Source organism: Fusarium pseudograminearum, chromosome 2 (genome assembly GCF_000303195.2).
Source record: "Fusarium pseudograminearum CS3096 chromosome 2, whole genome shotgun sequence".
Lineage (NCBI taxonomy): Eukaryota > Fungi > Ascomycota > Sordariomycetes > Hypocreales > Nectriaceae > Fusarium > Fusarium pseudograminearum.
In genome coordinates this window covers 4,446,172-4,472,970 of record NC_031952.1, presented here as the reverse complement: position 1 = coordinate 4,472,970, position 26,799 = coordinate 4,446,172, and the positions used below count along the sequence as shown (strand labels likewise).

General features: G+C 47.7%; 12 protein-coding genes across 12 annotated transcripts, besides 1 other annotated feature; 10 read left to right on the top strand and 2 right to left on the bottom strand.

The window, feature by feature from the left end:
* Positions 1-325: 325 nt before the first annotated feature.
* On the top strand, positions 326-1,916 carry FPSE_05986 (uncharacterized protein; the record flags this gene model as incomplete). The annotated part of the gene is made up of 3 exons (XM_009259104.1): positions 326-641; positions 706-1,269; positions 1,324-1,916. 3 exons carry the CDS (start codon positions 326-328, stop codon positions 1,914-1,916), a joined length of 1,473 nt encoding a protein of 490 aa, XP_009257379.1.
* An 830-nt stretch (positions 1,917-2,746) lies between these two features.
* On the top strand, positions 2,747-3,216 carry FPSE_05987 (uncharacterized protein; the record flags this gene model as incomplete). Its single annotated transcript, XM_009259105.1, has 2 exons — positions 2,747-2,980; positions 3,034-3,216. 2 exons carry the CDS (start codon positions 2,747-2,749, stop codon positions 3,214-3,216), a joined length of 417 nt encoding a protein of 138 aa, XP_009257380.1.
* A 520-nt stretch (positions 3,217-3,736) lies between these two features.
* On the top strand, positions 3,737-3,973 carry FPSE_05988 (uncharacterized protein; the record flags this gene model as incomplete). Its single annotated transcript, XM_009259106.1, has 1 exon — positions 3,737-3,973. The coding sequence occupies one exon, from the start codon at positions 3,737-3,739 to the stop codon at positions 3,971-3,973; it is 237 nt and encodes a 78-aa protein (XP_009257381.1).
* Positions 3,974-5,538: 1,565 nt separating this feature from the next.
* On the top strand, positions 5,539-6,880 carry FPSE_05989 (uncharacterized protein; the record flags this gene model as incomplete). The annotated part of the gene is made up of 6 exons (XM_009259107.1): positions 5,539-5,786; positions 5,837-5,878; positions 5,936-6,043; positions 6,090-6,279; positions 6,335-6,577; positions 6,641-6,880. 6 exons carry the CDS (start codon positions 5,539-5,541, stop codon positions 6,878-6,880), a joined length of 1,071 nt encoding a protein of 356 aa, XP_009257382.1.
* Positions 6,881-7,651: 771 nt separating this feature from the next.
* On the bottom strand, positions 7,652-10,849 carry FPSE_05990 (uncharacterized protein; the record flags this gene model as incomplete). The annotated part of the gene is made up of 1 exon (XM_009259108.1): positions 7,652-10,849. The coding sequence occupies one exon, from the start codon at positions 10,847-10,849 to the stop codon at positions 7,652-7,654; it is 3,198 nt and encodes a 1,065-aa protein (XP_009257383.1).
* Positions 8,881-9,204: a microsatellite.
* A 2,086-nt stretch (positions 10,850-12,935) lies between the features above and the next one.
* On the top strand, positions 12,936-13,736 carry FPSE_05991 (uncharacterized protein; the record flags this gene model as incomplete). Its single annotated transcript, XM_009259109.1, has 1 exon — positions 12,936-13,736. The coding sequence occupies one exon, from the start codon at positions 12,936-12,938 to the stop codon at positions 13,734-13,736; it is 801 nt and encodes a 266-aa protein (XP_009257384.1).
* Positions 13,737-16,654: 2,918 nt separating this feature from the next.
* FPSE_05992 (uncharacterized protein) lies at positions 16,655-17,440 on the top strand (the record flags this gene model as incomplete). The annotated part of the gene is made up of 1 exon (XM_009259110.1): positions 16,655-17,440. The coding sequence occupies one exon, from the start codon at positions 16,655-16,657 to the stop codon at positions 17,438-17,440; it is 786 nt and encodes a 261-aa protein (XP_009257385.1).
* Positions 17,441-17,784: 344 nt separating this feature from the next.
* On the bottom strand, positions 17,785-18,192 carry FPSE_05993 (uncharacterized protein; the record flags this gene model as incomplete). Its single annotated transcript, XM_009259111.1, has 1 exon — positions 17,785-18,192. The coding sequence occupies one exon, from the start codon at positions 18,190-18,192 to the stop codon at positions 17,785-17,787; it is 408 nt and encodes a 135-aa protein (XP_009257386.1).
* Positions 18,193-19,054: 862 nt separating this feature from the next.
* On the top strand, positions 19,055-19,257 carry FPSE_05994 (uncharacterized protein; the record flags this gene model as incomplete). The annotated part of the gene is made up of 2 exons (XM_009259112.1): positions 19,055-19,215; positions 19,254-19,257. The coding sequence occupies 2 exons, from the start codon at positions 19,055-19,057 to the stop codon at positions 19,255-19,257; spliced, it is 165 nt and encodes a 54-aa protein (XP_009257387.1).
* Positions 19,258-20,733: 1,476 nt separating this feature from the next.
* FPSE_05995 (uncharacterized protein) lies at positions 20,734-22,188 on the top strand (the record flags this gene model as incomplete). Its single annotated transcript, XM_009259113.1, has 2 exons — positions 20,734-21,043; positions 21,098-22,188. The coding sequence occupies 2 exons, from the start codon at positions 20,734-20,736 to the stop codon at positions 22,186-22,188; spliced, it is 1,401 nt and encodes a 466-aa protein (XP_009257388.1).
* Positions 22,189-23,613: 1,425 nt separating this feature from the next.
* On the top strand, positions 23,614-24,414 carry FPSE_05996 (uncharacterized protein; the record flags this gene model as incomplete). Its single annotated transcript, XM_009259114.1, has 1 exon — positions 23,614-24,414. The coding sequence occupies one exon, from the start codon at positions 23,614-23,616 to the stop codon at positions 24,412-24,414; it is 801 nt and encodes a 266-aa protein (XP_009257389.1).
* A 743-nt stretch (positions 24,415-25,157) lies between these two features.
* FPSE_05997 (uncharacterized protein) lies at positions 25,158-26,603 on the top strand (the record flags this gene model as incomplete). Its single annotated transcript, XM_009259115.1, has 1 exon — positions 25,158-26,603. One exon carries the CDS (start codon positions 25,158-25,160, stop codon positions 26,601-26,603), a length of 1,446 nt encoding a protein of 481 aa, XP_009257390.1.
* Positions 26,604-26,799: the final 196 nt, after the last annotated feature.

Sequence of the window (26,799 nt, the reverse complement as noted above, 5' to 3'; positions counted from 1 at the left end):
TAAACTCGGGAGACATAAAGATAAAACTTGAGTAGCGACCAGTGACCAAATTAACTAGCAAGTCTCATCTCGACAAACACGCGCAACGGTTGGCTCTAACTGACATGGGTCTTCGAGGCGAGACTTCCAGTTCCCGTTGGGTATGTACTAGTCTCGGGGAAGACTGCGCCAATCAGGACCAGTACATATCCTAGGTCACAATCAGTTGTTTTCTCTTTCCCTCTCTCTATGCCCGTCGTACCGCCCCTCTCATAAAACAACCCACGCCCTTCACTGTGATATCCATCGTTCGCCTCGTGTGCTTGCTTTTTCTATTCTCGTCACGATGTTCAGCGCTCTGACTGCTTTGGCAGGGTCGCTCGTCCTCTATATCATTTGCACAAGCATCTACTACATCACATTCCACCCATTGGCTAGTATCCCCGGTCCCAAGATCTGCGGTATCACAAGGATTCCTTACTGGCTCGTGGCCCTCAAAGGCGAAGATGTACGATGGATGAAAGCTTTACATGACAAATATGGACCTGTTGTTCGCTTTGGCCCGACGGACGTAAGCCATGCTGCTACTCAGGCGTGGAATGACATTCACGGGCCAAAGGACTCTGAGAAGGCGCAGGAGTTTTCTGTTCAGCCAGTCAACGGTAAGCCACAGCAGTCGAGCTCGCCATCATCCTTCTAGTTCTGGTCATTGATAAAATTCGACAGGAGTTCCAAGCATGCTTACAACTGACGTTGAGAACCATACACGTATGCGTAGGCTCTTCTCTCCGGCATTTTCTGAGCGCGCGTTGAAGAAACAAGAGCCCCTCTTCAAAAAGTACTCGGAACTTCTCACGTATAAGATCTCAGAAGTTGGTGATAATGGAGCCAAACCAGTCGAGATGTGTCAGCTGCTTAACTTTACAACATTTGATGTGATGGCTGAGCTGTGCTTTGGAGACCACTTGGATCTTCTTGCCAAGAACGAATACAGCCCTTGGGTCAGGTCAATCTTTGAGTCACTGAAGATGCTGCCAATTGCCTCCATGATCAACTACTACCCTATTCTCAACGCACTATTCACCCGATTTGAGCCCAAGTCGGTAACACAGCAGCGTGTCACCCACTGCAAGCATTCCGAGGAGCGCGTCAATCGCAGATTGAAGAATGGGTCTGATCAGCCCGATGTTTGGAACCTTGTAATGGAGGCAAAGGAGGGCAAGGGAATCACTGTCAAAGAAATGCACTCTAATGCAGAGTTGTTTATGCTCGCTGGGTCTGAGACCACGGGTAAGTTTAAATTTCCATATTGGACGGGACAGGGTTGGCACTGACACGCTATAGCTACGCTTTTGAGTGGTTGTCTCTATTATCTACTCAGCTGCCCCGACAAGATGGAGATCCTACTCAAGGAAATCCGGGGCAAATTCAACAAAGTAGACGACATCACATTCGAACGCCTCGCTGAGCTTAAGTATATGAACGTCTGTATCAAGGAGGCTCTACGCATCTACCCTCCGGTCCCCATCGGCAGCCCTCGCGTCGTTTCCCCTGGTGGTCAGCAAATCCTCGGCAAATATATCCCAGCTGAGACACGCGTGTCGGTTCACCACTGGTCTACATATCGATCCGAGTCCAACTTTAAAGATGCTGATAAATTTGTCCCTGAGAGATGGCTCAAGACGGAAGCTAGATATGCTGGGGATGCCCTTGAAGCGCACCAGCCGTTTGGATTTGGGCCGCGTAACTGTCTTGGTCAAAACATGGCGATGCACGAGATGAGACTCATCCTGACAACGCTTGTGTTCAGCTTTGACTTTGAACTATGTGAGGAGAGTAAGAATTGGGCAGACCAGAAGTCTTTTGCATTGTGGATCAAGAATCCTCTGATGATTCGCGCCACACCAGTCACTACACACGCCAGACTTAATATTTAGATTTGGTAGAACTAATGGATGTTCCCCCCGTGGACTGGTGATACGTATCATTATGACACGATCTAAAGTTGCCGCTTGATTTTGTGATGTTAACTGGGCAACCACATTGGGTCCAGACGTGAATCGTATTATAAGTTTTGTCTGAAACCCAATACCATCACAATGTGGTGTGATATGTTCTTAGCTAGACTTGGACTGGACGCTGTGCAGGGTAGAGATAAGATACTACTTCGAGTCGTCTAGCTATCAACTTAATGGCGTGAGTTGATACATGTCATAGAGAGATTCGTTACGAAGGATACATCGCCTGAATAAGGTATTAACTATTCATCCAATAGCGCCATTCCATTCTGTTGAGGATGGTTGATTGGGTTTAATGGCGTCCCCAGCCTCTCCGGAGTTGTGACAGGTCTCCGATCACGTGGGGGAAATGCCGGAGAACGGAAGCCAAGTCTAGTCCGCATCGCCACGCTAACTCCGGACGTGGAGGATGTCAACTATGGTGTTTAAATATCCTCCATATCGATATGTGTCTATATTTACGTGACAGTTGGTCAAGATGAGGTTTTAGATACAATAATTACAGCTAAAACCCAGTTTCTTCTTCAAAAAAGGTAATACACTGATACAAAGTGCATGTATACCTGTTCTCGTTCCGATCCCGTGTGGAGCCCGGGACTACTCCCGTGCTTCCAGCATCGGGGCACTTACCGAACTATCTCCCTTCTGTCTAAACGTATATAAAGCCAGGTCTGTTTATCTCTACACTACTTTTTCGCCTTCTGGTTTCTATATTATCCCACTCGTAAACAAAGTCACACCAAGTCAACATGTCTGGAAACCCCGTACCTCTCACCGTCATCAAGGGCGCTGGCTTCGAGCACATCCCTCTGCCAAACGGCGTCAACGCCACTACAGCCGACTTCCACAGCATCCGCACAAAGACCGACTCCCCCGCTCACATCACCTCTGGCTTCTACAAGATCGAGGCCGGCCCTTCCCGTCCTGCGCAGTACAACTTTGAAGAGTCAAAGTATGTCCTGAGCGGTCAAGTCGACGTTCTGGTATGCTTGTTATTTGATCTAGATTCATTTCACCAAATGCTAACTTTCCTCAGGATGAGGCCACTGGTATTACCCACCACCTCACCGCTGGCGACTTTGCCTTCTTCCACGTCGGCTCCAAGGTCCAGTTCTCGACCAAGTCTGAGGGTTTCGCTTTCTACGTCGTCACTCGACCTGTTCGTGACGCCCACCCTAACTTGAAGGGCCGGGAGGAGGAGACCAAGTCACGCTTGTAAGAGTTTTATCGCAAAAGGAAATAATGGGAAAAGGGTTTCACGATACCCGTCTGCTATGATCAATAGACGGTAATAGATAAGAACAATTCATTCATCAGCTCATTTCACATCAGCTCCAGTATTGGCTGAAAGTCTCTCTCTCGCCAATCACTTGATTCCAAGGATCAATCTTCACCCAAGTCACTTCGTTTTTAGGCGTAGACAATGTCTCTGACTAACGCCAGGTCAATTCAAAATTATATCCTATGGGACTTACTCACGATGGAAGTCATCACTTGCACTTCAGCAGGAGTTGAGCAGCGAAACAGACGAAACGGGTACAGTGACTAGTATGTGCTGATGCATTGCTGCGCAGTTCATCTTTCCACATTCTCTGCCAATGGACCTCTTCGTGGACTATTTATTCCCCTTGGGTATTCGTGCTTGATTCCAGTCTTATTACCAAACCTCATCGCAAATCAACCACCCAAGTAAAACAAGAGACCATCACCAGTTCTACCTCATATTTCACTCTTCAAAAATGTCTTATTGTATTGGATACGCATATTTTCTCAATATGTACGAGATTCCAGACTACCGCAAGCTTACCCCAGCACTCGACGCGATCTATGGTGAGGAAAAGGTAGAGTGGGACATTAGGGGTCAATCGCTCGTCATGGTGAGCGAGTCTCAAGACCTAGTGGGGTTGAGAGACAAGCTTCGCATGGTTGGAGTGACTCCTACATGGGAGGAATATTGTTATAATGTGCTCGACTAGTATACGGACGGAAATATATATATATTTGCAGATAAGACCTTTAGCATATTTTTTGACATCATCTATCACCGACACCTTAGAGTTTTGGTCGTTCTGCTCCTTGGTACTAACAATCTTATATAAGAAAGTAGACCAACGTAGCGCGAGACTAGATACTGCATGTCCAATCGGATGAGGATGGATTGCAAAGCCGTCGGTTAATCTATGCCCAGCTTCCTTCTGAAAGCTGCTGTTATCGCAACTCATTTATGCTCTGCACCTTGAAACAATCTGCCTCTTTTTGTTGCACTTGAAATCAGAACAGCTTGATACTATTCACAAGTGTGGTGAAGTAAAGTGCTTACGACGGAACACTCCGCAATATCCTCAGCCTTTGCAAGCTCTCCAATGGCAATAAATGGAATATCCCTGATGAAAAACTATTATCATTTTTGTGGCCATTGATATGTGTCTAACTGCGTTTGTAACCACAACGATCTTGACGCCAAACCGCGCAACGGTACCCTCACCTACTTTCTCATTGGTATAGCGGCATATTCATTACCCAAGTTCTGTACGGGTGGGAAAATCATAGCCAAAGTATGTTATCTCCCGATCTGCTTTCAAGTGATTAGAGGAGTTAGTGCTGAGCAGTTTGGAACCCATCCTCTTCCCATAGTGATCACCTAACCACACTCCAAGTTTCATTCGTAACGTCTCACTGTACTGCTCTTGGAATATTCTCAGTATTGTTAGCTGACGAGTTATTCATTTTCAGTTTAAAAGAGAGAGAACTCGTATCAGTACTACCCAAGAAGCTGAATAATAGTGCTTAGTAGTACATGGTGGGACGTGAATTGCCGTGATCGCAGTGGTTGGTTCCATTGCCAAGGGTTCTAGTTCCGGATAAAATGTGCATTATGTGTGCATTGTGTGTGCAACGGCAGACACAAGCACGCACGGATATGCCAAGTGATATGCAGTTGGTTAGTTGTCGTCACACAGCAAGCGTTGTGGATTTTGCGGTGCGGTACTTGTTGGCTCGAGTGCCAGTCCAATATGCAATCAATTTCTAGAGGCAAGGATTCTTACTCACTTCATGTGTCAAAAAGCTTGTCCGGTCTCTATGCACCTCGGCTCGGCATCTTTTGACACGAACTGCTATCATTCCCATTCCAAAGATACAATTTGCCCGTCGCAAATAGGCTCAACCCGTCGCACAAATCCGCAGATCCCTGACTATATCAGTGGGGTTCCATGTTTCGTGGCAGCTTTTGACAAGCTAACCCCCGTCCAATCCCACTCCGAATGGGCTGGTCTCGTCGCTTAACCACCTCTTCCGAGTGGTTCTCGACAGTTTTTGCTTGTCTTGTGTCGCGTTGACAACTGAAGATTGTGCAGTGCGACGCTACTGTTCCATGTCCGAATCAGATCATCATCATAGCATGTGAGGGTTTAATGCCAGGGATAGGTTTTACGATACATAATAAAGAGGCTTTCGGACCCTGGCCAATCACTCCCTGTTTTGTTTTGTTTTCTTTTTTTTTCGTATTCTTCGTCGGTTTCTGCATATTGCTGCTATCAATATGCCCGCCAGCAGCCCCAAGAGTCAGAGGTCGGCGCCTCGGTCGCCGACTAGCTCAAAAAGTGTTCCCCATGCCACGCAAACAATTGAGGTCGACACTGTAGTTGAAGAGGATGAGGAGGACGAGATTGATCCAGGTCTTGGAGCCGATGCCGAAAGCTCCACGGCTTCTATCACCTCGAGCATTCTCCACTATCGCACCATCAACGGCAGAACCTACCACAGCGAGAGAGGAAATGCGGCTTACTGGTAGATACTTTCTTTACCGATAGCAATTCCTGTATTAATAATATTGGTAGGGGCTCAAACGATGAACGCCAGAGCGAGGCCATGGACATTGCGTAGGTTCCATCTTCGGACATTTGCCATATCGACTCAGGGTCTGACAATTACTCTAGACATCACATGCTCACCCTTGCGCAAGAGGGCGAGTTGCATTTAGCACCGCTAGACAAGGACATTCAGAAAGTCCTGGATATTGGCTGCGGAACAGGAATTTGGGCCATGTAAGCGACATGGAAATATCTACAATAACCGCATCTAACTGAATAGCGACTTTGCCGATAAATTCCCTGGCTGCGAGGTCATCGGAACCGATATCTCGCCTATCCAGCCTTCTTGGGTGCCACCGAACTTGAAGTTCGAAATCGAGGACTGCAACCAAGACTGGACTTTTGCTCCCGAGAGCTTCGACTATGTTCACATACGATATCTAGTTGGGTGTATTCCTGACTGGAACCAAGTAAGTACTCACCACTCTTCCCACGCTTTCCCATCAAGATGTTGACTTGAACAAGTTGCTCGAACAAGCCTACAAGGTCCTCAAGCCTGGTGGCTGGGTCGAGACCTATGAAGCCTCGCCTACTATTGAAAGCGACGATGACAGCGTGAAGCTGGACTCTGCTATGGGTCAATGGGGACCTACCTTCATCAAGGCATCCAAGGTGATTGGTAACACTTTTACTGTTATCGCCGACGACCTTCAGAAAAAGGCTGTTGAGAATGCTGGTTTTACTGAAATCAACCAATGGAACTCCAAGGTAAGTCCCGTACATTCGCAACTACAACATTGCTCGTCCAAGCTGACGCTCCATTTCTCTCAGCTTCCCCTGAACCCCTTCCCCAAAGACCCTCATCTGAAAGAGATTGGTCAATTTGGAGAGCTCTTTAGCACACAGGACACCGAAGGACTTGTCAATTTCGTGGCCAACACTTTGGGTTGGTCTCCTCAAGAAGTACACGTCTACATTGCTCAGTTCCGAAAGGAGATTCGGGACAGAAAGAACCATCACCCTTGGATCAAGTTGAAGACCGTTTGGGCACGAAAGCCAACGTCGGGTTAATGGAATATCTAAGAGTAGCTTTAGCGCCTAGGGTTAAGCATATACCGGTTTGGTTCAAATTTCTGCATTTACAAAGTGAGCTCTTATTCACCTTCCTGGATCAGTGAAACCCTGATGAGCGATAGGGTTCTTATGAGCAAGGTCAGATGTTCACTGATGTTTGCAACAGCTACTTGTCGTGTTTCTTATTAGCTGCTTTCCACCAGGAGTTGCCAGCCTTGAATCCTCTCTACTATAACTTGACTGAATTAGAGGGCGTTATAGCTGTTCATCAATCGAGCCCATAAACCTCTTGTTTCCAGATCTCCCATCACGAAAATCAAGATGTTTGAGACAGATGACTCCGGGTTTTTACGTATCATCGATAATGCTGGAATCTTCAATCTCGAAACACTTATTGCTGACCTCGAAAAGACTCATGGCCAAGGTAAAGTATCGTTCATCCACAAAAGGTCAGCTGTCATTGTTACCATAGAGACAGAGGCTCTTACCGAGCTTGAGACAGTCTATAAGGATATGGGGTTCGTGGTATCCACAGAGCCGAGGAGTTGAGTTACTTCACATAAGATATCGTTCGAACACTGGTAGCTTACCTCAATGTATCATTGTTAAGTCAAAAATAAAACTTCAAGTCGCATATACGCACCACCAGAAGTAACGTTTCAATAATTCATGAGCTTGATTGAGGATCATTAAAAGTATAAATTAAGTACAATGAAGTTTAAGAATGCCTAATACTATTTCATTTCATCCCCTAACATTTTTTACTGTTTACTCGTCGCAACGGACAAGGTAGACGTCATCCATCATCAGGTTGAAGGCGTCAGGGTTGTTGTTGCAGCTAAGCTCAAACGAGAGCTCGCTCGACGCGGCATCGGGAGCAACCTGGAAGACACGGTTGCGGAATCCGTCACGGGCCTCGGATTCCGAGAAAGGATCAAAGGTCTCAACCTCGGCAGAGTCGAAGGTGACCTTGACTGTGCACTCGTTGTCGGGGAGACTAGCATCACTATCGACGTAGTAAGCGTAGCTGAGGTAGTAGTTCTCACCAACTTCGAGGTCACTGATGGTCTGGCTGAAAGAGCCAGTGGCAGGTCCGATGAATCCAATACCGTAGGAACCGATGGTGTATGCCTTGGTACCATGTCCCTTATCATCAACAGCAGTAGCACTTCCAGAGAAGGTCCAGTCGGCGGCAGCGTTGTCGAAGTCACCGTTCGCAACGGAGTTGCTAGTGCTGAGACACTTTGTGCGAGCAGGCTCAGCGCGGGCAACAAAAGCCTGTGTGGGCTCGGAGGAAGAGGTAGAGGTGGTCTCATCGGGCGTGCCCGAGCTAGTAGCTGAGGCCTCGGTGGTTGTAGGAGCGGAGGTAGACTCGGTGCCAGCAGCTGTAGTGGTGGTAATAAGAGACTCGCTAGCAACAGAGGCATCGGTGGTAGTGGCGGTTTCGCTTGCAGCTGAGGCATCAGTGGTAGTGGCGGACTCGCTTGCAACTGAGGCATCAGTGGTAGTGGCGGACTCGCTTGCAACTGAGGCATCAGTGGTAGTGGTAGAGTCGCTTGTAGCTGAGGCATCAGTAGTAGTAGCAGAATCGCTTGCAGTGGCAGTGGTGGTGGCAGCGATAGACTCGCTAACGGTGTCGGAAGCTGACTCGGTACCAGCAGCTGCAGTAGTGGTAGTAATGACAGACTCGGTTCCAGAGGTGGCAGTGGTAGTAGCAGCGGTGGACTCACTGACAGGAGCGGAAGTAGACTCAGTATCAACTGGGGTAGTGGTAGTCGTAGCAGACTCATCACCAACGGTAGCAGACGTAGACTCAGCTCCGGCAGTAGTGGTGGTAGCGACAGACTCGCTGACAGGAGCAGAAGTTGACTCATTGTCAGCCGGGGCAGTGGTGGTGATAGCAGACTCGTCGCCGACAGCAACAGAAGTGGACTCAACTCCAGAAGTAGTAGTGGTAGCGACAGACTCGCTGGCGGAAGCAGAAGTTGACTCGTTGTCAGCAGCGACGGTGGTAGACTCATTACCAGCGGGTACAGTGGTAGAGTCGGTACCGGCAGCGGCAGTTGTAGTAGAGACAGCCTCATCGACAACAGCAGCAGTAGTAGACTCAGAACCGGTAGCGACAGTAGTAGACTCGTTATCGGCACCGGCAGTGGTTGTAGTAACAGCCTCATCAACAGCGGCGGTGGTAGACTCAGAACCGGTAGCAGCAGTGGTAGACGCACTATCAGCAGAGACAGTAGTAGACTCGCTATCAGCAGCAGTAGTGGCAGGCTCATCAACACTGGCGGTAGTAGACTCAGAACCAGCGGCAGAAGAAGACTCAATGCTGGCGGCAGAGGTAGACTCGGAGCCAACGGCGACAGTGGTAGTAGTGGCATCCTCACCAATAGCGACCGAGGAAGACTCAGAACCAGTGGCGGCGGTAGTAGTAGTAACGGCCTCGTCAACAACAGGAGCAGAGGTAGACTGGCTAGACTCGTTCTCGGAGGCAACAGTGGTGGTAGGAACAGAGGTGGCTTCTGTCTGCTCAGATGCTGGTGCACTGGACTGAGTGCCCTGGGAAGAAGCAGTCTGGGTCTCGGCAGAGTCACTGTTGGCAGTGGTCACGTCAGAGCCAGAGCCCTGGGTAGCAGAGGTAGGCTGGGAGCCAGATCCTTGGGTCTCGGTAGTGGCGTCAGACTCGGAGGCTTGAGTGGCACTAGTGGGCTGAGAGCCGGAACCCTGAGTGGCACTGGTAACGTCGGAGCCCTCAGAAACAGTGGTAGGCTGAGAGCCCTGGGTCTGGGTAGTAGCATCACCATCGCTTCCAGCAGCGCTAGTGGTGGCCGAAGAGCCTCCATCAGCAACAGAAGTAGACTGGGAGCCGCTACCCTGAGTGGGCTGAGACGTCTCCTCTCCATCTTGGGAAGCAGTGGTTGGCTTGATAGCACCAGTTTCGGTAGACTCTGAGTTGCCCTGGGTAGTAGCGTCACTCTGAGCAGCAGAGGTAGGCTGAGCAGAGGTGTTGCCGCTACCGCCATTTCCAGCAGCGGAAGTGGTAGTAGCAGCAGCAGGCTGAGTAGTGGGAGGAAGCTGGGTGCCGGCAGTGGTAGCAGGAGAGTTGGTAGGCTCACGAATCTGACCATCGCCAAAGTCAAGTCGGTAGTTGTCAATGTTCTCAGGAGTGACCTGGTTGGACATGAAGATGGAGTCAATGAGAACAGAGGCAGAATCTCCGTTGGCACAGGTGGTCTTGAAGTTCAGCTCACCCTGAGAGGCAGGAACGCTGGTGGAGGTGAGGACCTGGATGTAGCTGTCGCTAGCATCGTTGGCAAAGATGGCAGTGTTGAAAAATCGAAGATTACCGATATAGGCCTCGAGGGTACAGTCATTGTTCCTGATGGGGGGCGTAGCAATACGGTACCAGAATTGGACGGTGTACTTGGTGCGAGTGTTGAGGTCGGAGAGGCTTTGGCCAAGAGCAGCGACATCACCAGCATCCTGACGCTTGCGAGTAGGGCCAGTGGACTTGGCAGTGAGCTGAGCACAAGAAGTATCTCGGCCTCCATCTTCGGTGAAACCGTCCTGTCCGTTAGGCTTAACGTCGCCCACCTTGTTGAAGACGGAGAGGTCAGTCATGCCACCACCTGTGCAAGAGTTCTCGATGGGCTTGTTGGTCGGAGGATCAGGTAGGGTGGTGGCATCAGCACCAGCGGTAGTCTCGGTTGCATCCGAGGTAGCTGTGGGATCCAAAGTAGCTGTGGGATCCAAGGTAGCCGTGGGGTCCAAGGTAGCTGAGGCATCCAAGGTAGCCGAGGTATCCAAGGTAGCTGTGGGATTCAGAGTAGCTGTGGGATCCAAGGTAGCTGAGGTATCCACGGTAGATGCGGCATCTGTGGTGGTAGGACGAGGCTTGCAGGGACCGGCAGTAGCCAGGTCAGCGGCCGAAAGGGCCAAAGCCGCAAAGGCAACGAAAGAGCGCATAGTGAGCGGAACTTTGGATAAAACCAAAAGAAGAAAGGGAGAAACGAATGAGTGGCTGACCGAGTTGGGCGGTTGAGGGTGAGGAAAGGGATTTTAGAATTGCAGCTCAAGCCATCCTTTTTGTACTTCAATGAAGTGTCTATCATGATTTGTTTTTCCTCTGGGTTGCATAAAAACCGGTACTAATTTAGTAGTTGATATAAATATTAGATCACTCTTAGTGTATGTATTGCCTAAGAGTGGACTAATGATTTCGTCTGTACTGCTTCAAGTCCCTATTTTTTAATAACCCGCCTGCCCCTATCGTTGCTGTGTTTGCGTGGTGTTGTGGAAACCAGAGGCGTTCGATAGTGTACTATGGCGGTGCAAGCCAACACCTTTGAGGGTGTTCAGCCAGCGCCTCTTCGGCCGGTCTGTAGGGCTATTGACAGTCCTAGTGTTTCGGTGCCTGACTTGTCGATGAGTAATATAGACCTTTAATTTGACATCAGCATGTCACCAGTAAGCGTGTTGTGATGAGAAGTGCAGGAGGCAGTGTTTTTATGGCTGGGGTCTATAAAAAGCAATTGCAGCATAGCAATTGTCGAGGCATAGTATCAGAGGCAAATGCTTTGATATGTATAAAAGATGTGGAGTGGTTTATCGCAGGGATTTTCGGCAGTCAGAGAGATCTGCAATATCTATGCTTTCCCCGTTGTCTCGGTGGAATAATCCTTTGACAAGTTCACGTGGCATGGAAATACTCGTGTATCTCATCGCCACGATTCAAGGCTGAATGAAGATGACCAATTTGCTTTTCTATTCGCTGTGCCTCCTTGTCTCGTAATTTCAACCTGCATGGTTAGCAAAACAGTGACATCTCGGTCGACGGTCTCGAACAGAATCGGCCACCCACACTATTTGATAGTGTCAACGGTAGTGTCTTGTTGTGTTCAGCTCCCGAGTTCCTGGTACAAGCTAACCAAATCGGTAGGGCCGGAGATATGGAGAAAAGGGACAAATCGTTACTAACAAGACTAGCGATTGGACCCCGAATTGTGCATGAATGATTAATAAGAAGAAATGCTTGCACAATTGTTCGGAGACAAATGAAGCATCAAGTCTTGTTATCTTCTTTCCCCTGCCAAAGTGGGTTTGTCTTTATTTAGCCTCCTTCAGCAAAAAGAAAAGTGATGAAATTGGCAAAAAGAATAAACCAGCTAATTATCGACCACGCCAGGATTCGAACCTGGAATCTCTAGAGAGTTCAGTTGCTGGACACCGAAATCTAGCGCCTTAGCCATTAGGCCACGCGGCCGGAACCATTGATGATTGGCTCGCTTCTACAATATGTCTTGTTCCTGCATCGCGATTTTCTCGCGTCTGTCGGTTCAGGGTAGCAGTTGATAAAGACATGAGCGAACTGATCAATTTGCTTGCTGTGTTCTCCTATAGAAGGTACGTATATAGATACTCTATGATTCAGTTGCATATTGTGGAATTTCTAACTTTCCCTATTTGATACTGTTATTTCCTAAACGACTTGCGTTTATGAGTTAGTTGGGCTGCTCTTATGTTGGAATGCTACGGCTTTTCTTATTAACTTGACCCAATCCTTGGTGATACCTGCTCACCTCTCTATCTACGTCAATTCATCTCGTATCAAAACCGGAAGAATTCCGACAAACTACAAGTCTCTTGCCAAACATAGATATAATCGACAACCGGCGTTATATTCACCTCGTCGTTGTGCCGTTTGCCGATTCCACCTCCGAACGACCGACGCTCAGCCGAATCGGTCCCGCTCACTCGGACGAGACCTTCGGACTCCGATCGGCCAGATCCGTCACCTGCTAAGCAAGTCATCATCATCTTGCCGAATAGCCTCCCTTGGTATGGTCATATTAGCCATGGAAACACTGGCTGAATACTATAAATACTAAAGTTCCTGCCACCATACAAGGGGAATACTGCAGACTACTCTGGTATCTCAGTCTTACTCGCATAAACAACAGCAATGTCTCGCGTCGCTTCACTATCACGACGTCATCTCTACCATTCCCTCACGCGACACCAGCCAATATCCAAAAGATACTTCTCCGCCACAATGGCACAGGCCAACAAGGATACGTGGTCCGCAGACCAATACTCCAAGTTTCTCAAAGATCGCACAAGACCTTCGATAGATCTCTTGGCGCACGTGCCCAACCTCTCGCCAAAGCGCGTCGTGGATATCGGTTGTGGACCCGGTAACTCAACCGCCGTGTTAGTAGACCAATATCCCAATGCAAAGATCTCGGGCTTTGATACATCCCCGGACATGATCAGGAAGGCCAAGGAAACCTTGCCAAACGTGGACTTTGAGGTTGCCGACCTCCAATCCTTCAAGCCTGATGCTCCCGTCGATGTGCTCTTTTCCAATGCCGTGTTTCAGTGGCTACCCAATGGGAAACGCATTGAGATTGTTACACGGCTTATGGATCATCTCGCGCCCGGCGGAAGTCTCGCGTTCCAGATCCCCTACAACCTTAACGAGCCCAGCCACGCTTCGATGCGCGAAGTAGCTGGCATGCCCAACAAGCCCTGGTCCGAGACGCTCAAGCGCGCCAATATCTCCCGCGACCAATTCCCTTCACCAACCGAGATCTGGGATGGTCTCAAGCCTCTCTGCGCAGATCTTGACATCTGGCAGACGACATACATGCACGTGATGGAGAACCATGAGGGTATTGTCGAATGGGTCAAGGGTACGGGTCTTCGTCCTTATGTGGACCCGCTTGACGAGAACGCGAAGAAAGAATATATCGAGACTTACTTGGAGAAGCTGAAGAAGGCTTACAGGGCGCAGAATGATGGAAAGGTTCTTTTGCCGTTCCCTAGATTATTTGTTGTTGCGACCAAGGCATGAATACAAATGGGTCGAGTGAACAATCGCATAGCAAAATTAAAGAATAACTTATTACTATGTTATACGATTGAGTATGCTCATCCTGCCTAAATCGAAAATGTCGAATATCTCGTGTATCGTTGTGAAATGTCGCGTTGTTACTGTTGAGTGATGATAAATTCTTTTAAGCATCATATCCATCTACCGAAGCATCATGTGAAATTCCTGCACGTGGAACATCCGGAGTTTGTCATCCTTCCCCGGCCCTCTTAACCATCGCCAAGAACTATACAATAACGAGAAACCGAGATTATATGGCAGAACGAGAAGAGAGCAGCCCTGCTCTTGAGGCCCATGCCTCCGATGAAGGACCTCCCTCCAAGAGGCAGCGCGGCTTCATCGCGAGACAGGTAACAATCTCAATGACAATTGTTCAACTCAATCTGACTGTATCGCGTAGGCATGTGAATACTGCCGCCAAAAGAAGACAAGATGTGATGAAGATTTCCCATGTGGACTCTGCAAGTCTCTCGGACTTCAGTGCAAATTTACCCAGCGAAAGGCGACGCGGTAAGTTTGTCCGTCCACTCCGAGAATGGAGTAACAACATACTAACATCAGCAGAAACGAAGCTTCGCTGGGAATGATCGTCAACATCCTTCGTCGCATCGAGGGTAAGATTGACGATGGCAAAAAGTCAGACTCTTCCAATCCTCCGGAAGCAGCTCGCATCCTCTCTACAGCTCTTCGTCCCTTCAACCCGAAATCCCCAGCCAACTCAAGTGAAGTCCTTGGCGTACCTTCATTCTTGCTTCAACGCCGCGACACAGTCATTGAATCGCCCTCTGCAACGACAAGTGATCCTAAGCCAGCAATATCCTTCAGCGCGCATCAAGTTCTCTTTTGGCCCGCTATACAAACTGCGCTTCCCGAATCCGTGAAACTGATGTGTCAGATGAACGGCGCAGTGTATTCGACGCGCATAGAAGCTGCGAGGCCGAAACTACCACATGCGACGTCAGTGGACATGTCTTCTGACTGGCTCTCAAAACTAAGTATCGCGACGTTGAAGGAGTTGTCTGATGTCTATTTCGCAACGTTCAATCTTGCGACGCCTATCTTGGACCAGAAGACCTATTTCCAGCGCACACTGGGTGTAGCCATCGATGGAAACTTTGGTGTCTGTATCGAAACCTGTATCGTCCTTGTGGTTATGGCGCTGGGACTGATGGGACAAAGAGCTATGCGCGAAGCGGGTTTTGTGCCGACACCTGCGTCCAGCCCTTACCCCGACTTTGGCACTGGGCAGGATGAAGAAATGCCCGGACTGGACTTTTTCAATGAAGCGAGAAAGAGGTTTGGCTTTTTGATGTGTGAACAAGATCTCCAGGCGTGTCAGTTCTATCTTTTGTCAGGGTATGTTGATTCGAGCCGGCCTCAAACCACATGCTAACGAATAGTAGGCTGTTTTATGCAGAGGCTCTACGACCAGTGGACTGGTGGGCAATGTTGACCAAGGCGAGCGCATGCAGTGCATACTTTTGGAACAAGTAATAAAAACGTCTGGGCCAGAAATGAGAACGCAGCTAACCTTTACAGCGTGTCAAGAGACCGGGATGAATGGATGCTCGACATGCAATCCCGTCTCTTCTGGATAACAAGCATGTTCGAAGCCGTTCTCTCCCAAGAACTGAATCTCCCACCCAGCAACTGCCTACAACTGGAAGAACATATAGCTCTGCCCAAGTTCATTTCCGCACAGGATATTGCTTCCTTTGGCTCGTTTCGCTACCCTGGTGACGACCCTTTTTTCCACTATCATTTTCTGTCGCAACTTGCGCATCGCCTTATTTTGACGAGAGCACGGAACAGTCTCTTTCACTTTAGTAAGTCCATGGTATAAGATATAGAGGTCATATGCTTACAAGGTTAGATCCAACGGCCGATTATCCGCCCGAACCTGTCGAGGATGAACTCATTCGTCAGTTGGAACAGTGGAGAGAAAGATTGCCGCCTATGCTGCAGTTCGATCCAAAGTCACCTTTGACGCTTGCCGAGTCTCCTTCCGACGCGCTAGTAACGGCTTGGCTGCATGCTCGATACTTTGTTGCGCGTTATCACATCGGCCGACCTCTACTGTGGGTATACTTCCGTGTAAATATGTATACATACTGACTTGACAAGACACCGCGCTTTGGAAAGACCATCTTCCCTGACGGAAGGCCATCTTCGAAAATGTCGCGATGCCATAAACGCTGTATTATCATGGTCTTCCGTCATTCAAGTCACCGACTCCATGAGAAGTTGCAATCCTCTCAAGTTTTTCGTTTGCTGCCAGTAAGATCTCCCCTCTCTGCTCCATGACATCTTTGCTTATCATGTATAGAATATTCGGCCAGATTTGCGTCGTGTTCGCACTCAGCGTATCACCGTATCCTTACATTCGTGACATCGCGTCTGACGTGGATAAGAGGTGGACCACCTTTGCTTTGGGATATCTCGAAGCGTGTTCATTCTATAGTCCAGCCATTGAGCAAGACTTCAAAATCGCCAAAATTCTCTGCGAAGACATAGGGAAAAACTGAAAATATTCCCAGATTACTACGGAATTGCGAAGGAGTTTAGGCCATGACGGACGTCCCAACACTTAATATGTGTCTTGCAGAACGTTGTATCAAAAACTAGCAGTATGATATCTAATTTACGTCATTATTGTCCTCATTATTGGCTCATCCGGTTTTGTCACCTCTTTGGCATTGAGTCCGAAGACCCACGGGTTCTGATACGTAGCGTCTCTGATGACGCGATGACTTCCTCAGTATGCATGCCGAAGTTCCATACTTCCACTATAAAAACAGATAAACCGAGACCCGGCTGTTGTTGTGGCATGCAAACCGACATAACCCTACTGTTCCGTTCGAATTGTTAAATCCTGCAAAATGACCCAAGACGCCCTTGCTTTCCAATGCGCCGTTGTCACTGGGGGAGGAGGTGGTATCGGCCGTGCATTGGCTGAGTATCTCATCTCCAAGGGCAAAAAGGTTCTCATTGCTGGCCGAACGGAGTCGAACCTCCAGTCAGCAGCCAAAGATATCGGCGCGGCAGGATACTACGTTCTAGACACGGGCAAAACCTCCGATATTCCCGCCTTCGTTAAGAAAATCACCAGCGAACACCCAGAACTCGACTGTCTGATCAACAACGCTGGCGTCCAGCGACCCATTGAAGTCCTCAAGAATGACGATTTCCTTGAAAAGGCTGATCAGGAAATCGACATCAACATCCGTGGACCAATGCATCTGGCTCTCAATCTCATCCCTCACTTCAAAGAGAAACCCAACGCCCTGATCATGAACGTCTCAAGTGTGCTGGGCTTCATCCCTTTCTCCATAATCAACCCGGTGTACAACGGTACCAAGGCCTGGCTTCACTTCTGGTCTATGAATCTCCGAACGCAGCTTAGGGATACCAATATCCGCGTCGTTGAGCTCGCGCCGCCAATGGTGGCTACTGACTTGCACCGGGAGCGCGAGAACCCTGACGATAATAAGAAGGAGTATTCGCCTCAAACATTGACAGTGAAGGAGTTTATGGATGAGATCACGCCCAAGTTCGAGAGAGGTGATGAGACGATTAGTGCCGGCATGGGAGCAGGCGCGGTTAACAAGTGGTTTGAGACATTTGGAGAGAAATATGAAGGGGCTGAGAAGGGGTACAATAAATAGACGATGTACTGGGATGATCAAGGCGAACGGGACCGTGTGGATAATGCAATGCCCATCGCAGATATACTGGTACTAGAACCGGTGGAACTATAAGATAATTAATTGATAATGCTCTTCAGAAGCATATTTTATCCATCATTCATCATAGTTGCATACGAGAAGTTGTTCTTTAGGTGAGATAGTTTTTATTTGTATATAAAACATGCTAATTTTGTAGCTTCTTCCTTTCTCGTGGGTATCGTCATGTAATGTGGTCAAATAAGACGTTGAACTGAAGAGAGTGATCAGTAAAGACAATAAAAAGGCATGGAAAAGAGATAATCACCTCGATGACTGCGTCTGTCTTAGGCCAATCTCTGTTCACCAGGCACATGGGCTCCAGCTTCCCTAGCTGTATCTTCTTCAGTCCTTCCATTCCCATACGTAGTCGTTTCACCGGGCAAAATCGTACCAGGTTCCCTGTTAAGACTCTCGTTCGGCCTCTCGCTCTCTCTGTGCCCAACATGCGCGGGAGGCTCGACGCCCTTGTGCTCCCACTCGCGGCGCGCAAGCATGTTGTCAACGCCTTTCATATCTTGCTTTCCCTTCTCGGCGATGACCTTGTTGTCGGTCTCTTTGCTGAGTGTCTTGGGGTGGTTGGGATCTGTGTCGAAGGCTTGGTCAGTGGCGCTGAGGACTTCGCCTCGGAGGGCATCGCCAGCTCCACGAATGCCTTTGAGGCCAGACTTGACGTCGTCGACGAGTTTAGACATTTTATAATGAGTTGATTTGTGAGATTTTGACTTGTGTGTATGTGGTGTTCACTTGGGCTTGGCTGAGGTTGACTTTATATCTTGCCGTAGCTTGATCGACGTACGTGTGGAAAGTGTCGTCTTGGATGACGTAGTTGAGATGGTGACGTAGGACCACGTGGGACTCCAGCTAAAATGGAAACAAAACCTGATATCACAATTCAAAACGAGATCCAATTCTATGAGCATCACAAGTCGCGAGCTTTTTTTTCTCTGTATTTTCTGTGGTAACGTGAAATAGATCATTTGCTAGTCGAGAATTGGGACCCATGCATATGAGTTTGCAGGCTCAGAAGTAGCCGAGTAACGATCGTCTCCTTTGACACCACATTTCGGATGTTTTACGATAAAGAACAACTCGTAAAACTAAGCTTATAGTTAAGAGAATACATGAAACCCTTTAACGGAGCTAGAAAGCTTAATTGTGCTGCTCATACTGGCGGTATCATCCTCACGCGACTCAAGTGAGAACACCCGACAGGCTGGACCAGGTATAGCCATGATTTTACATAATTATTTGCGCCTCACCTCGGTTCTGTTCATGTCTAACCCTGTACGCGGTCGATTGTTAATTTTGTGGCTTGCTTCAGTACCTGGTTTTGGAGGCTGTTATAGAAATCTGAAACTGAAAAGATGTCTGAATGGTGTTTCAAAACACGACCCCAGTTTCAATATCACCAACTACTAATACGAATTCTCCGATATTTAAACCTTTAAACTCACTGCAACCTTGGATCACGACATCCACATTCACTTCTTCACATCACATTACTTTCAAAAACACATTTCCACAACTTTGAGCCGGCCTCACCACTATTTCACAATGAAGTTCTTCGCCGTTGCCTTCATCTCGCTCATTTCCGTGGCCTCAGCTGCCCCCACTCCTGTTGTTCGCGGCCCAGGAGGACGTCTTGTGCAACCAGGTGCAACATGCAGTGATGTGCAGGGTGTTAGCATTTGCCAAGATGGGTTCGGAAACACATTGTAAGTTTGCTTGCATGGTATGGATGTACGTTCATCAGCTAATTAGGATGGATAGCCGAGAGGACGATCCTTTCACATCACGATAAAAGGGTGGAGATATTGAGCAAACTTCAAAAAATGCAGGTCCATTTTAATATATAAGAGTATATTCAATAATAATACCTATTTTTATATGCAACACAAATTTTCCATTGAGGATCTCTCCATGCTTCAAGAACCTTAACACTAGAAGAGTGTGTAGAGGCTCATTGTACTCCGTTCGCATGACTTTGTTCGAGTCATAACTGGCAGAGTCTAGACTAGGCCATGGGTGGCGATGCATGCAGGTGACATCTGTATAGCCTCGTTTCCAGAGATGATAAGCTGTGAGCTTCCAAAAGTCCTTCTGGACTTTAGGATCACCAGTCCATAAAAACTTTGTGTGATACGTGGGATGAAAAGTCACGCTCCAATCGTGAGAATTGATGAGTCCTTGTCCAACATGAGCGTTGATGCAGTCATGCTGTCCAGAATAACTATTGTCGATGAAACAAAAATGAACGGCAGATAATATAGAATGGACAAGGTAATATTGTTATCAAAGAAAAGGAAGTGAACTATCTATCACCAATCTCTTTCTGAGTGGTGTCTCATAAAGGATATAAAATTTGAGGAATCTCTGGAACCTTCATAAACAATATTGCCCCATAGAGCTATTGACACTGGAAATGGAAATTTAGCAGGCTCTGCTAAATGAACAATTGGCCAATTGCATGCTAAGAAGATTGTGAAGTAATCGTATACTGGTTTAACCTGGGTACTTTGAACATCCAATAGCTTCCTATTGGTCCAGGTGGTTGCAAAAGAGCTGGGCAAACTCGAATGTTGCTTGAGACAAGTTCGCCCATATACGACAAGTCATCGAGTGGCTGAGGATTTTATGTTGCTTTGAAAGTAGCTATTGCTTGTGCAAGTTAAAATCAAGTACCTTTCGGGACAATTGGCTGCGGAACGCACGGGTAGCCGCCATATTCAGTACAAGAAGCAGTGGAAACCCAATCAATCGGATCCATAGGAGGTCAAAGCATAACAATGCATGAAAATATGATGTAAGAATGTGAATCTTGGTCCATTGATCATATTCGGGCTGAGGCCTGTCGACGTGGCAGCTGGTGGTACAATGGCACAATGAGGCCATCCCCACCAAGTCAGGCCGCGTCACAGGATTCTCAGCGCCTGACATGGATTAAGCCTGCAACAACATCGCGAATCATTCGCCAATCGAAACAAATCGAACAAGATACAAGATTCTTGGGAAAATTGACTTCCCCAGAGGCCCGCTCTGAAGCAGAACGCGGAGACTATTGGGCCAGTAATGCGAGGCACTGTTTTATCCACGTAGCTTTGCATACATATACATGCATATTGGGCTCTGCACGCCTCACTTTCTCACCAAGATCTTCATTATAAACTCTCAATATTTCCCAAGTACCAACAATAATCACATCAAAGCTCTTCTCAGCTTAGGCAATTCTGGCCATGTCTGCACAAACTGGTAGCGAGGACTTGTTTCCCGCTTTGGAATCTCTATCAAGAGTAATTGCACCTCATTTCAAGACCATCATCTTTATTGCCCTCGTATTTAACCAAACGCCGATTTTCCCCGATGTGCAAAGCCTGATCATATCTCAATTGTCCAACCCTCTTGTTCTTATCGTTGCACTATACTTCGGCGCCATCTGGTCATTGCCAAATGGCCAAGAGAACAGTGATAGCACTTGGTCTTCGCTGCTAGGGCCGTTTTATGCTCTAAAGACCGTCTCTACTAGCGTTGGGACATATCTCAAAGGTAAGATAGATAAATCGTCCACAGGCCCGTCAATTGCTGACCTTGACTATCCAGTTGGCTCTGTGCTCGCTCTGGCTTACCATCTATCCGTATACTACGACGTCTCCCTTCCTTTCGAGCCATTGGAACAATACCTGTTCATCGCCATCTCCGCTGTCGTATCAATCTTTGCGTACCTTTTTGCCCCCATCAGTAAGATCTATGGGCCTCTTCGTTTCTGCTACCTTGAGCATGCCCAAACATACTGGCTTCTTCTCAACTGGTGGTCCCTCACAGCTGTTCTGCCTTTCTTCTCACCAGCATTGCTTCCCATTGTCGTTTTCGGTCTAATTAGCGTCACCGTCGGTACATGGGTACATATGTACTCTTCCTACCGCGAAAAGGTCCGCACCATCACATGGACCGTCTCCGAAAATGCCGCTAGAGCCAAGGCGGCTGCCGATGAAGCCCGTGACTATGGTATCATGGCACGCAAGTATGAAGAACAGATGATCAATGCTGCTGGTGAGGCACGACGCGATGCGGTACAGGCCAACACTGTTAAGATTTCTGACTTTTACGACTGCGCTGCTCGAGCTTGGGCTGCTCTTGGAGAAGCTACTGCCCCAGCTGAGGACGCCATCATTAAAGCACGAAGGGTTATTGATTCAGCCGTCGCTTGCGAAGTCGCTGAGAAGCCGGATGATAAGAAGAAGGCTGAAAATGAACGGCTATCCACTTATCTCAGACAGTCTGCCGAGAACGCCCACGATAGAGCGAGGGAAATGGTAGGCTTCCTCCGAGCGGCACAGGCTTCAGTCAGAGGATCGGAAAATGCGGCACGACAAGATGCAGCAGCGCGCCACGCCGCCGAGTACACCGCAGAGATGGCCTCTAATACCGCAAAATCCCTGAGTGATACCGTGGCTGGGATTCAGGATGCTGAGCGTAGGGCATCCTGGGCTGGTGGCGCGGCTTCGCGAAGGGCCGAAGAAGCAGTCTCAATGGCTACCAATGGAGAGATTGAAGAGGCCAAGAAGGCTGTTGCTGCTTCCGAAGCTGCTTACCAAGTAGCTGAGGAGTCGGCCAAGGTGGTTCGCGAGGGAATGGATGTTGCCCAGAGAGTTATGCAGGAGTGGCTTCAGAGTAGCAGGAAGGGTCTGTAGATGGTCTTGGCTCCCAATCAGTCACAAATAGCAAGGTATGGATGTTTGTTTAATCGGCAAATAGACTTCCTCTTTTTTAAGTTCTTATTCTTACTACTTCGCAACATGGATCATGGTACCAAATTGCTCTTGCCAATCATGTGATGAAACAGGCTGGGCATCGTTTGATAGGTAGTGGCACATGTTGTTGTATCTCAAATAAGAAGGACATTTGTAAAGTTCAGCGATAGTTACAAGAGAAATTGCCGAAAACTAAGTTGTGTCCTAGGAGTCAAGCCACCTTTTAGGGTTTGTTTCAGTGTCGACGTCGACCGGATAACATATTCGGTCAGACGAAAAAGGAATGTGTATAATGGCTAGGACCGATCTTTGCTATATGTAATTTTGAAGACGGGAACTTTTGACATCGACGTCGCCCTCAGAAATATTGCATGTGAGTATCGATTCTGAGAGGAACAGGGCCAGGCTGGGCCGCAGCCCTGCATTTTGCCTATCCATCGGGAAAATCACTCGTTGCCGATTGGTATTTCGGTTCATGAGCCGAATGTGGTTACAGTTATGGAGAAATTATTCCGTTGACGTGGAGTAATTCCGTCATATTAATGGGGATTTTATTGTAGACTGATGTTGAAAGATCGAGGCATTTGCTAGAGACAGTGATAATGGGCCTACGTGAAAAGGGCCGATATCGTTTAAACTTGACAACAATCTTGATGCCAATACGATTAATATTTATACTTTAGCATGCGAGGAGAGGTTGAAGGCCTGATCCTAGAGTCTCTTGACGCTAAACATTATCTATCCTACTATAGGTAATTCAGTTCGTGCCGCAGTCGTACAGATCCTCAAACCCTGTCCCTTGCCATCCTAACTACTTTTCTGAAAATGATCAATAATGAGATAGCCGATTTAATCGGATCTTATCGATCTGTCTTAGTTCCATGCGAGGAACCTTTCCTACAGCGTCTATCCATGGCACTCAGGAATACAGTAACCGGATCTAGTGGAGGTTGAAGTGCTTAAGCATACTGCTTCTCGCACCCTTTTCATGCAATTCCGTTTCTGAGCTTAACCTCTTCAAACACATAACTTCATCCTGCTTTGTGTTGATTGGCAAGCCAAGCGCTTCTAATGCACTCCCGTCGGGAAATCAACGGTGAGCTCGGACACCATGTTCCCTGTTTCTCAACACCACAATTATCTTTAGTTCATCAACCTGAGACGGTGTTCAGGCCATTCATCGGCCAGTGACCGGAATCGTTTGACGCACTAGGTCTGATAGATGCTAACGTGACGTTAATGATCGTCATGTAAAAGGGCTTGTTTCTTGTATATTCTTGTTTCTCATATATATCGATATCGAGAGTATTTGTTGGCGTGATTACCCACACCTTTCACCAAACATCATCACCTTTCAACCCCAAAATGTCTACTACCAGCAGTACCATCCCAAAATTTCATGTTGATAGAACAACAAGCGGTTCACGAGTTCCACACAACAACTACAGATGGCGTATAGAACAAGACATCTCAGATATATTTGCCGCTCTCGATGATCTGAGCGTTGATCTCGATTCATTGAACAACAACAACCCAACAAAAGAATGCTACTACACAAGCAAGCCACTCCCACCTCTACCAGCTTTACCAAGTTCAACATGCTTTGACTCGACAAAAAGCGACACCTCTTCAACTTCCTCGGCTTCTTTCATCTTCGCATCTGGACAAGCATACAAGCAAATAAAGGCCTACGATAAGAGTCTCAGACCACAAGACGTTGTTCGAGAGACAGTGCAACAAAAAGTCCACAGCTGGCTATCGCAACTTCCTTTCCGACCAGAAATCGCTGAATGTTATCGAAGGCAGACTATGCACAGTTGGCAGAAATGGCCTACAAAACACAAGCGGAATCAGAAATCAGAACCTCCTATCATTACCAACAGTCCACGAATGTCCGAAGATACCACCATCGCAGCAACAGACGATGGTGATACACAAAACGGCGAAAGAGACACCCTTGAAGCTTTCAAAAAACCTCATATTGGGCACGATCGACGAAGGTCTCTCGATAGCTACCATTCAGCATTGTTACACATGGAGAAGCCGTTTGCGAACTACACCTCCAAATTCTGTCCGACGCTGCGGCGAAAATATCCTAGAGGCTTGGAAGATGAGGCTCGCTTGGGAATAGGAGTCGCTTTCGTAACCGCAAAATGCGAGGCCTGATACACCTGGCTCGGTTGTGCACTCCAATACATATGTTGAGCGGCGGCATTGTTCGCACGGATACTTCATTTATCTTACATCAACGAGACACGTCTTATGTTTTTTTTAGGTAGATTTTCAATGATATTTTGTTTCGGGGCCATTGTCGTGGATGAGAGCACTGTTGTTTCTGTTAGATGCCCAGTCATGCTACAAACCGCTACATCCATTATAAACCTGATACACGACTCGCGACCGGAAAATTCTATTAGGAAAATTTTGGCGCTGGAATTAACTTGGGCCACGAGGTCCGAGCGATCATCGATCGAGAATTAGAGCCCTGCCATGACCCCTGACAAGAAACGGTGAGTGCCATGGCTGATCATGCATTTTGCAGAATGTCATGAACTTCATGATGCTGCTTACGTTTGGCGACCAAAATGTCCAATAAAAGTCATAAAATCATGAATCTTGTGGATCTTGTTGATAATTACTATTTAATAATGTCTTGGCAAGTGAAGAAAAATATTTTATTATTCTGTTGCGTGGTGGCATTTAAAAGCGTCGCGCTGTCACTCATAACTTGGCAATGCAGAGATTACCCTTTTGTCAGTCAAGTACGTACTTGATGATAGCTTCCCGTAATATCATTGTCGATCACATGGAACTGAGACTTGCTCGTCTACCAATCCCCCGTCAGGCTTCACTCCCTCCAGAAGAAGGCTACATCACTCGATAAAAGACTCCGCCAAGACAAGTCAAACATGCACGTCTATGTTCACAGCGCCAACCCCTGGCTTGACCAGCACATTGAGACATGCATCAAACGACATGTAAAGGACGCCATATGCTACAATGACTGCTCCAGCATCCCCCAAGATGCCGAAACAGTGTTTCAGTTCCTCAATGGCTGGGAGCTCAACCATCACTTTGCTGTGCTGAATAGAGCCAAACACGGTCTACTCAACGCGTATCCAAACAGCGATGCACTTGCAAGAAAGGATCACATGGCTACTGTTGTAGATTACTGGGTTACCAAGAGGCCGGAAAGTATCCTTAAGGGACACAGTCCTGCTACTGTCAAGTTGTCGCTGGACTATAGCGAGTATGTGGAGGATGCGTTGGCGGCGGCCGATGACTTGACTTTGATGTACTCTTTGGAGGACAATGAAACGAAGAATGCTTCAGAGCGAGATTGGTGGATCTTGAAGCCTGCCATGATCGATTGTGGTCATGGAATTCGAATATTCAGTACAATTGATGAGCTGGCTGATAACCTTGAGCTCGCTGCTGACATCTCAGAGGAGGACGAGGATACAGAAGAAGCAGAGGTTGAAGTTCAAGTCGTCAAGTGCAAAGATGAAAGCGACTCAGACTCGGATGGCTTCCACCCCAGCCTTTCAACACCAGGTCTCAACTCATTGGACGCTCTGATTACTGCAAGTGGTAAACTCTCAATCAATTCGCTAGAGAATGAAACCATGAGCGACGCAGAAAAGATACAAAATATTGTTATTGGCGAGAATGAAAGGATCCCATCGGCTCTCTTGAGAGAGTTTGTCGCTCAGCAGTACATCGTTTCCATCCCCCCGGTCGACGGTCGGAAATGGCATGTCCGTGCATACGTTCTTTCAGTTGGCCGACTCAAAGTACACGTCTTCGACGAGATGCTCACCCTGTTAGCTCTCGATGACTATGAGCCGCCATGGAAGAACCCGAGTCTCAAGTCTTCTCTTACCAACACTGCACTACAAGATGAAGAAGAATTCATGAGCAGGGAGTCAATGCGAGATTTCTGGAAAATGGATGATGATTTGCTACCTGGTGATTGGAAGAAGAGTGTCTTTGACCAAGCATGCGAAATTTCGGGCGAACTCCTACGCGCGGCTGCTCATACCATGGCGGACAAGTTCACGCCGCTGGATAAGTGCTATGAGCTCTTTGCCATCGACTTTTTGGTCGACACCAAGGGAACGGCGTGGTTGCTAGAGGTAAACGAGACACCAGCGTTCTACGAACAGGGTTACGCAGGAGAGTTGGCACAGAGATTGATGGAGTCAGTGATTTGTGTGACGTTGGAGCATATGGGGAGGGCTGACTTGAGTGATGAGAAGAACGCAAAGGCTAGAGGGCGCATGGTGGAGGTTCTGGATGCGAGCAAGGAGTTGGCAAAGAGTAACATTACTGAGATTCTGCCAGGGGCGATTTGACACTTTCACGATGGTGTTCAAGGGTGCGATAAAGGCTTGTTTCGCGACCAGGAAAAAAGTACTGTATTTTATTTCTTCATTTTTATTATCTTGTCTAGCTAGATCTTTCGTAGACTATAGAGCGCATGTATCGAAGAAAAACTACTATTTTAATATTTCAATACCATCCATTGATATTATCTCACGCGCTTATACC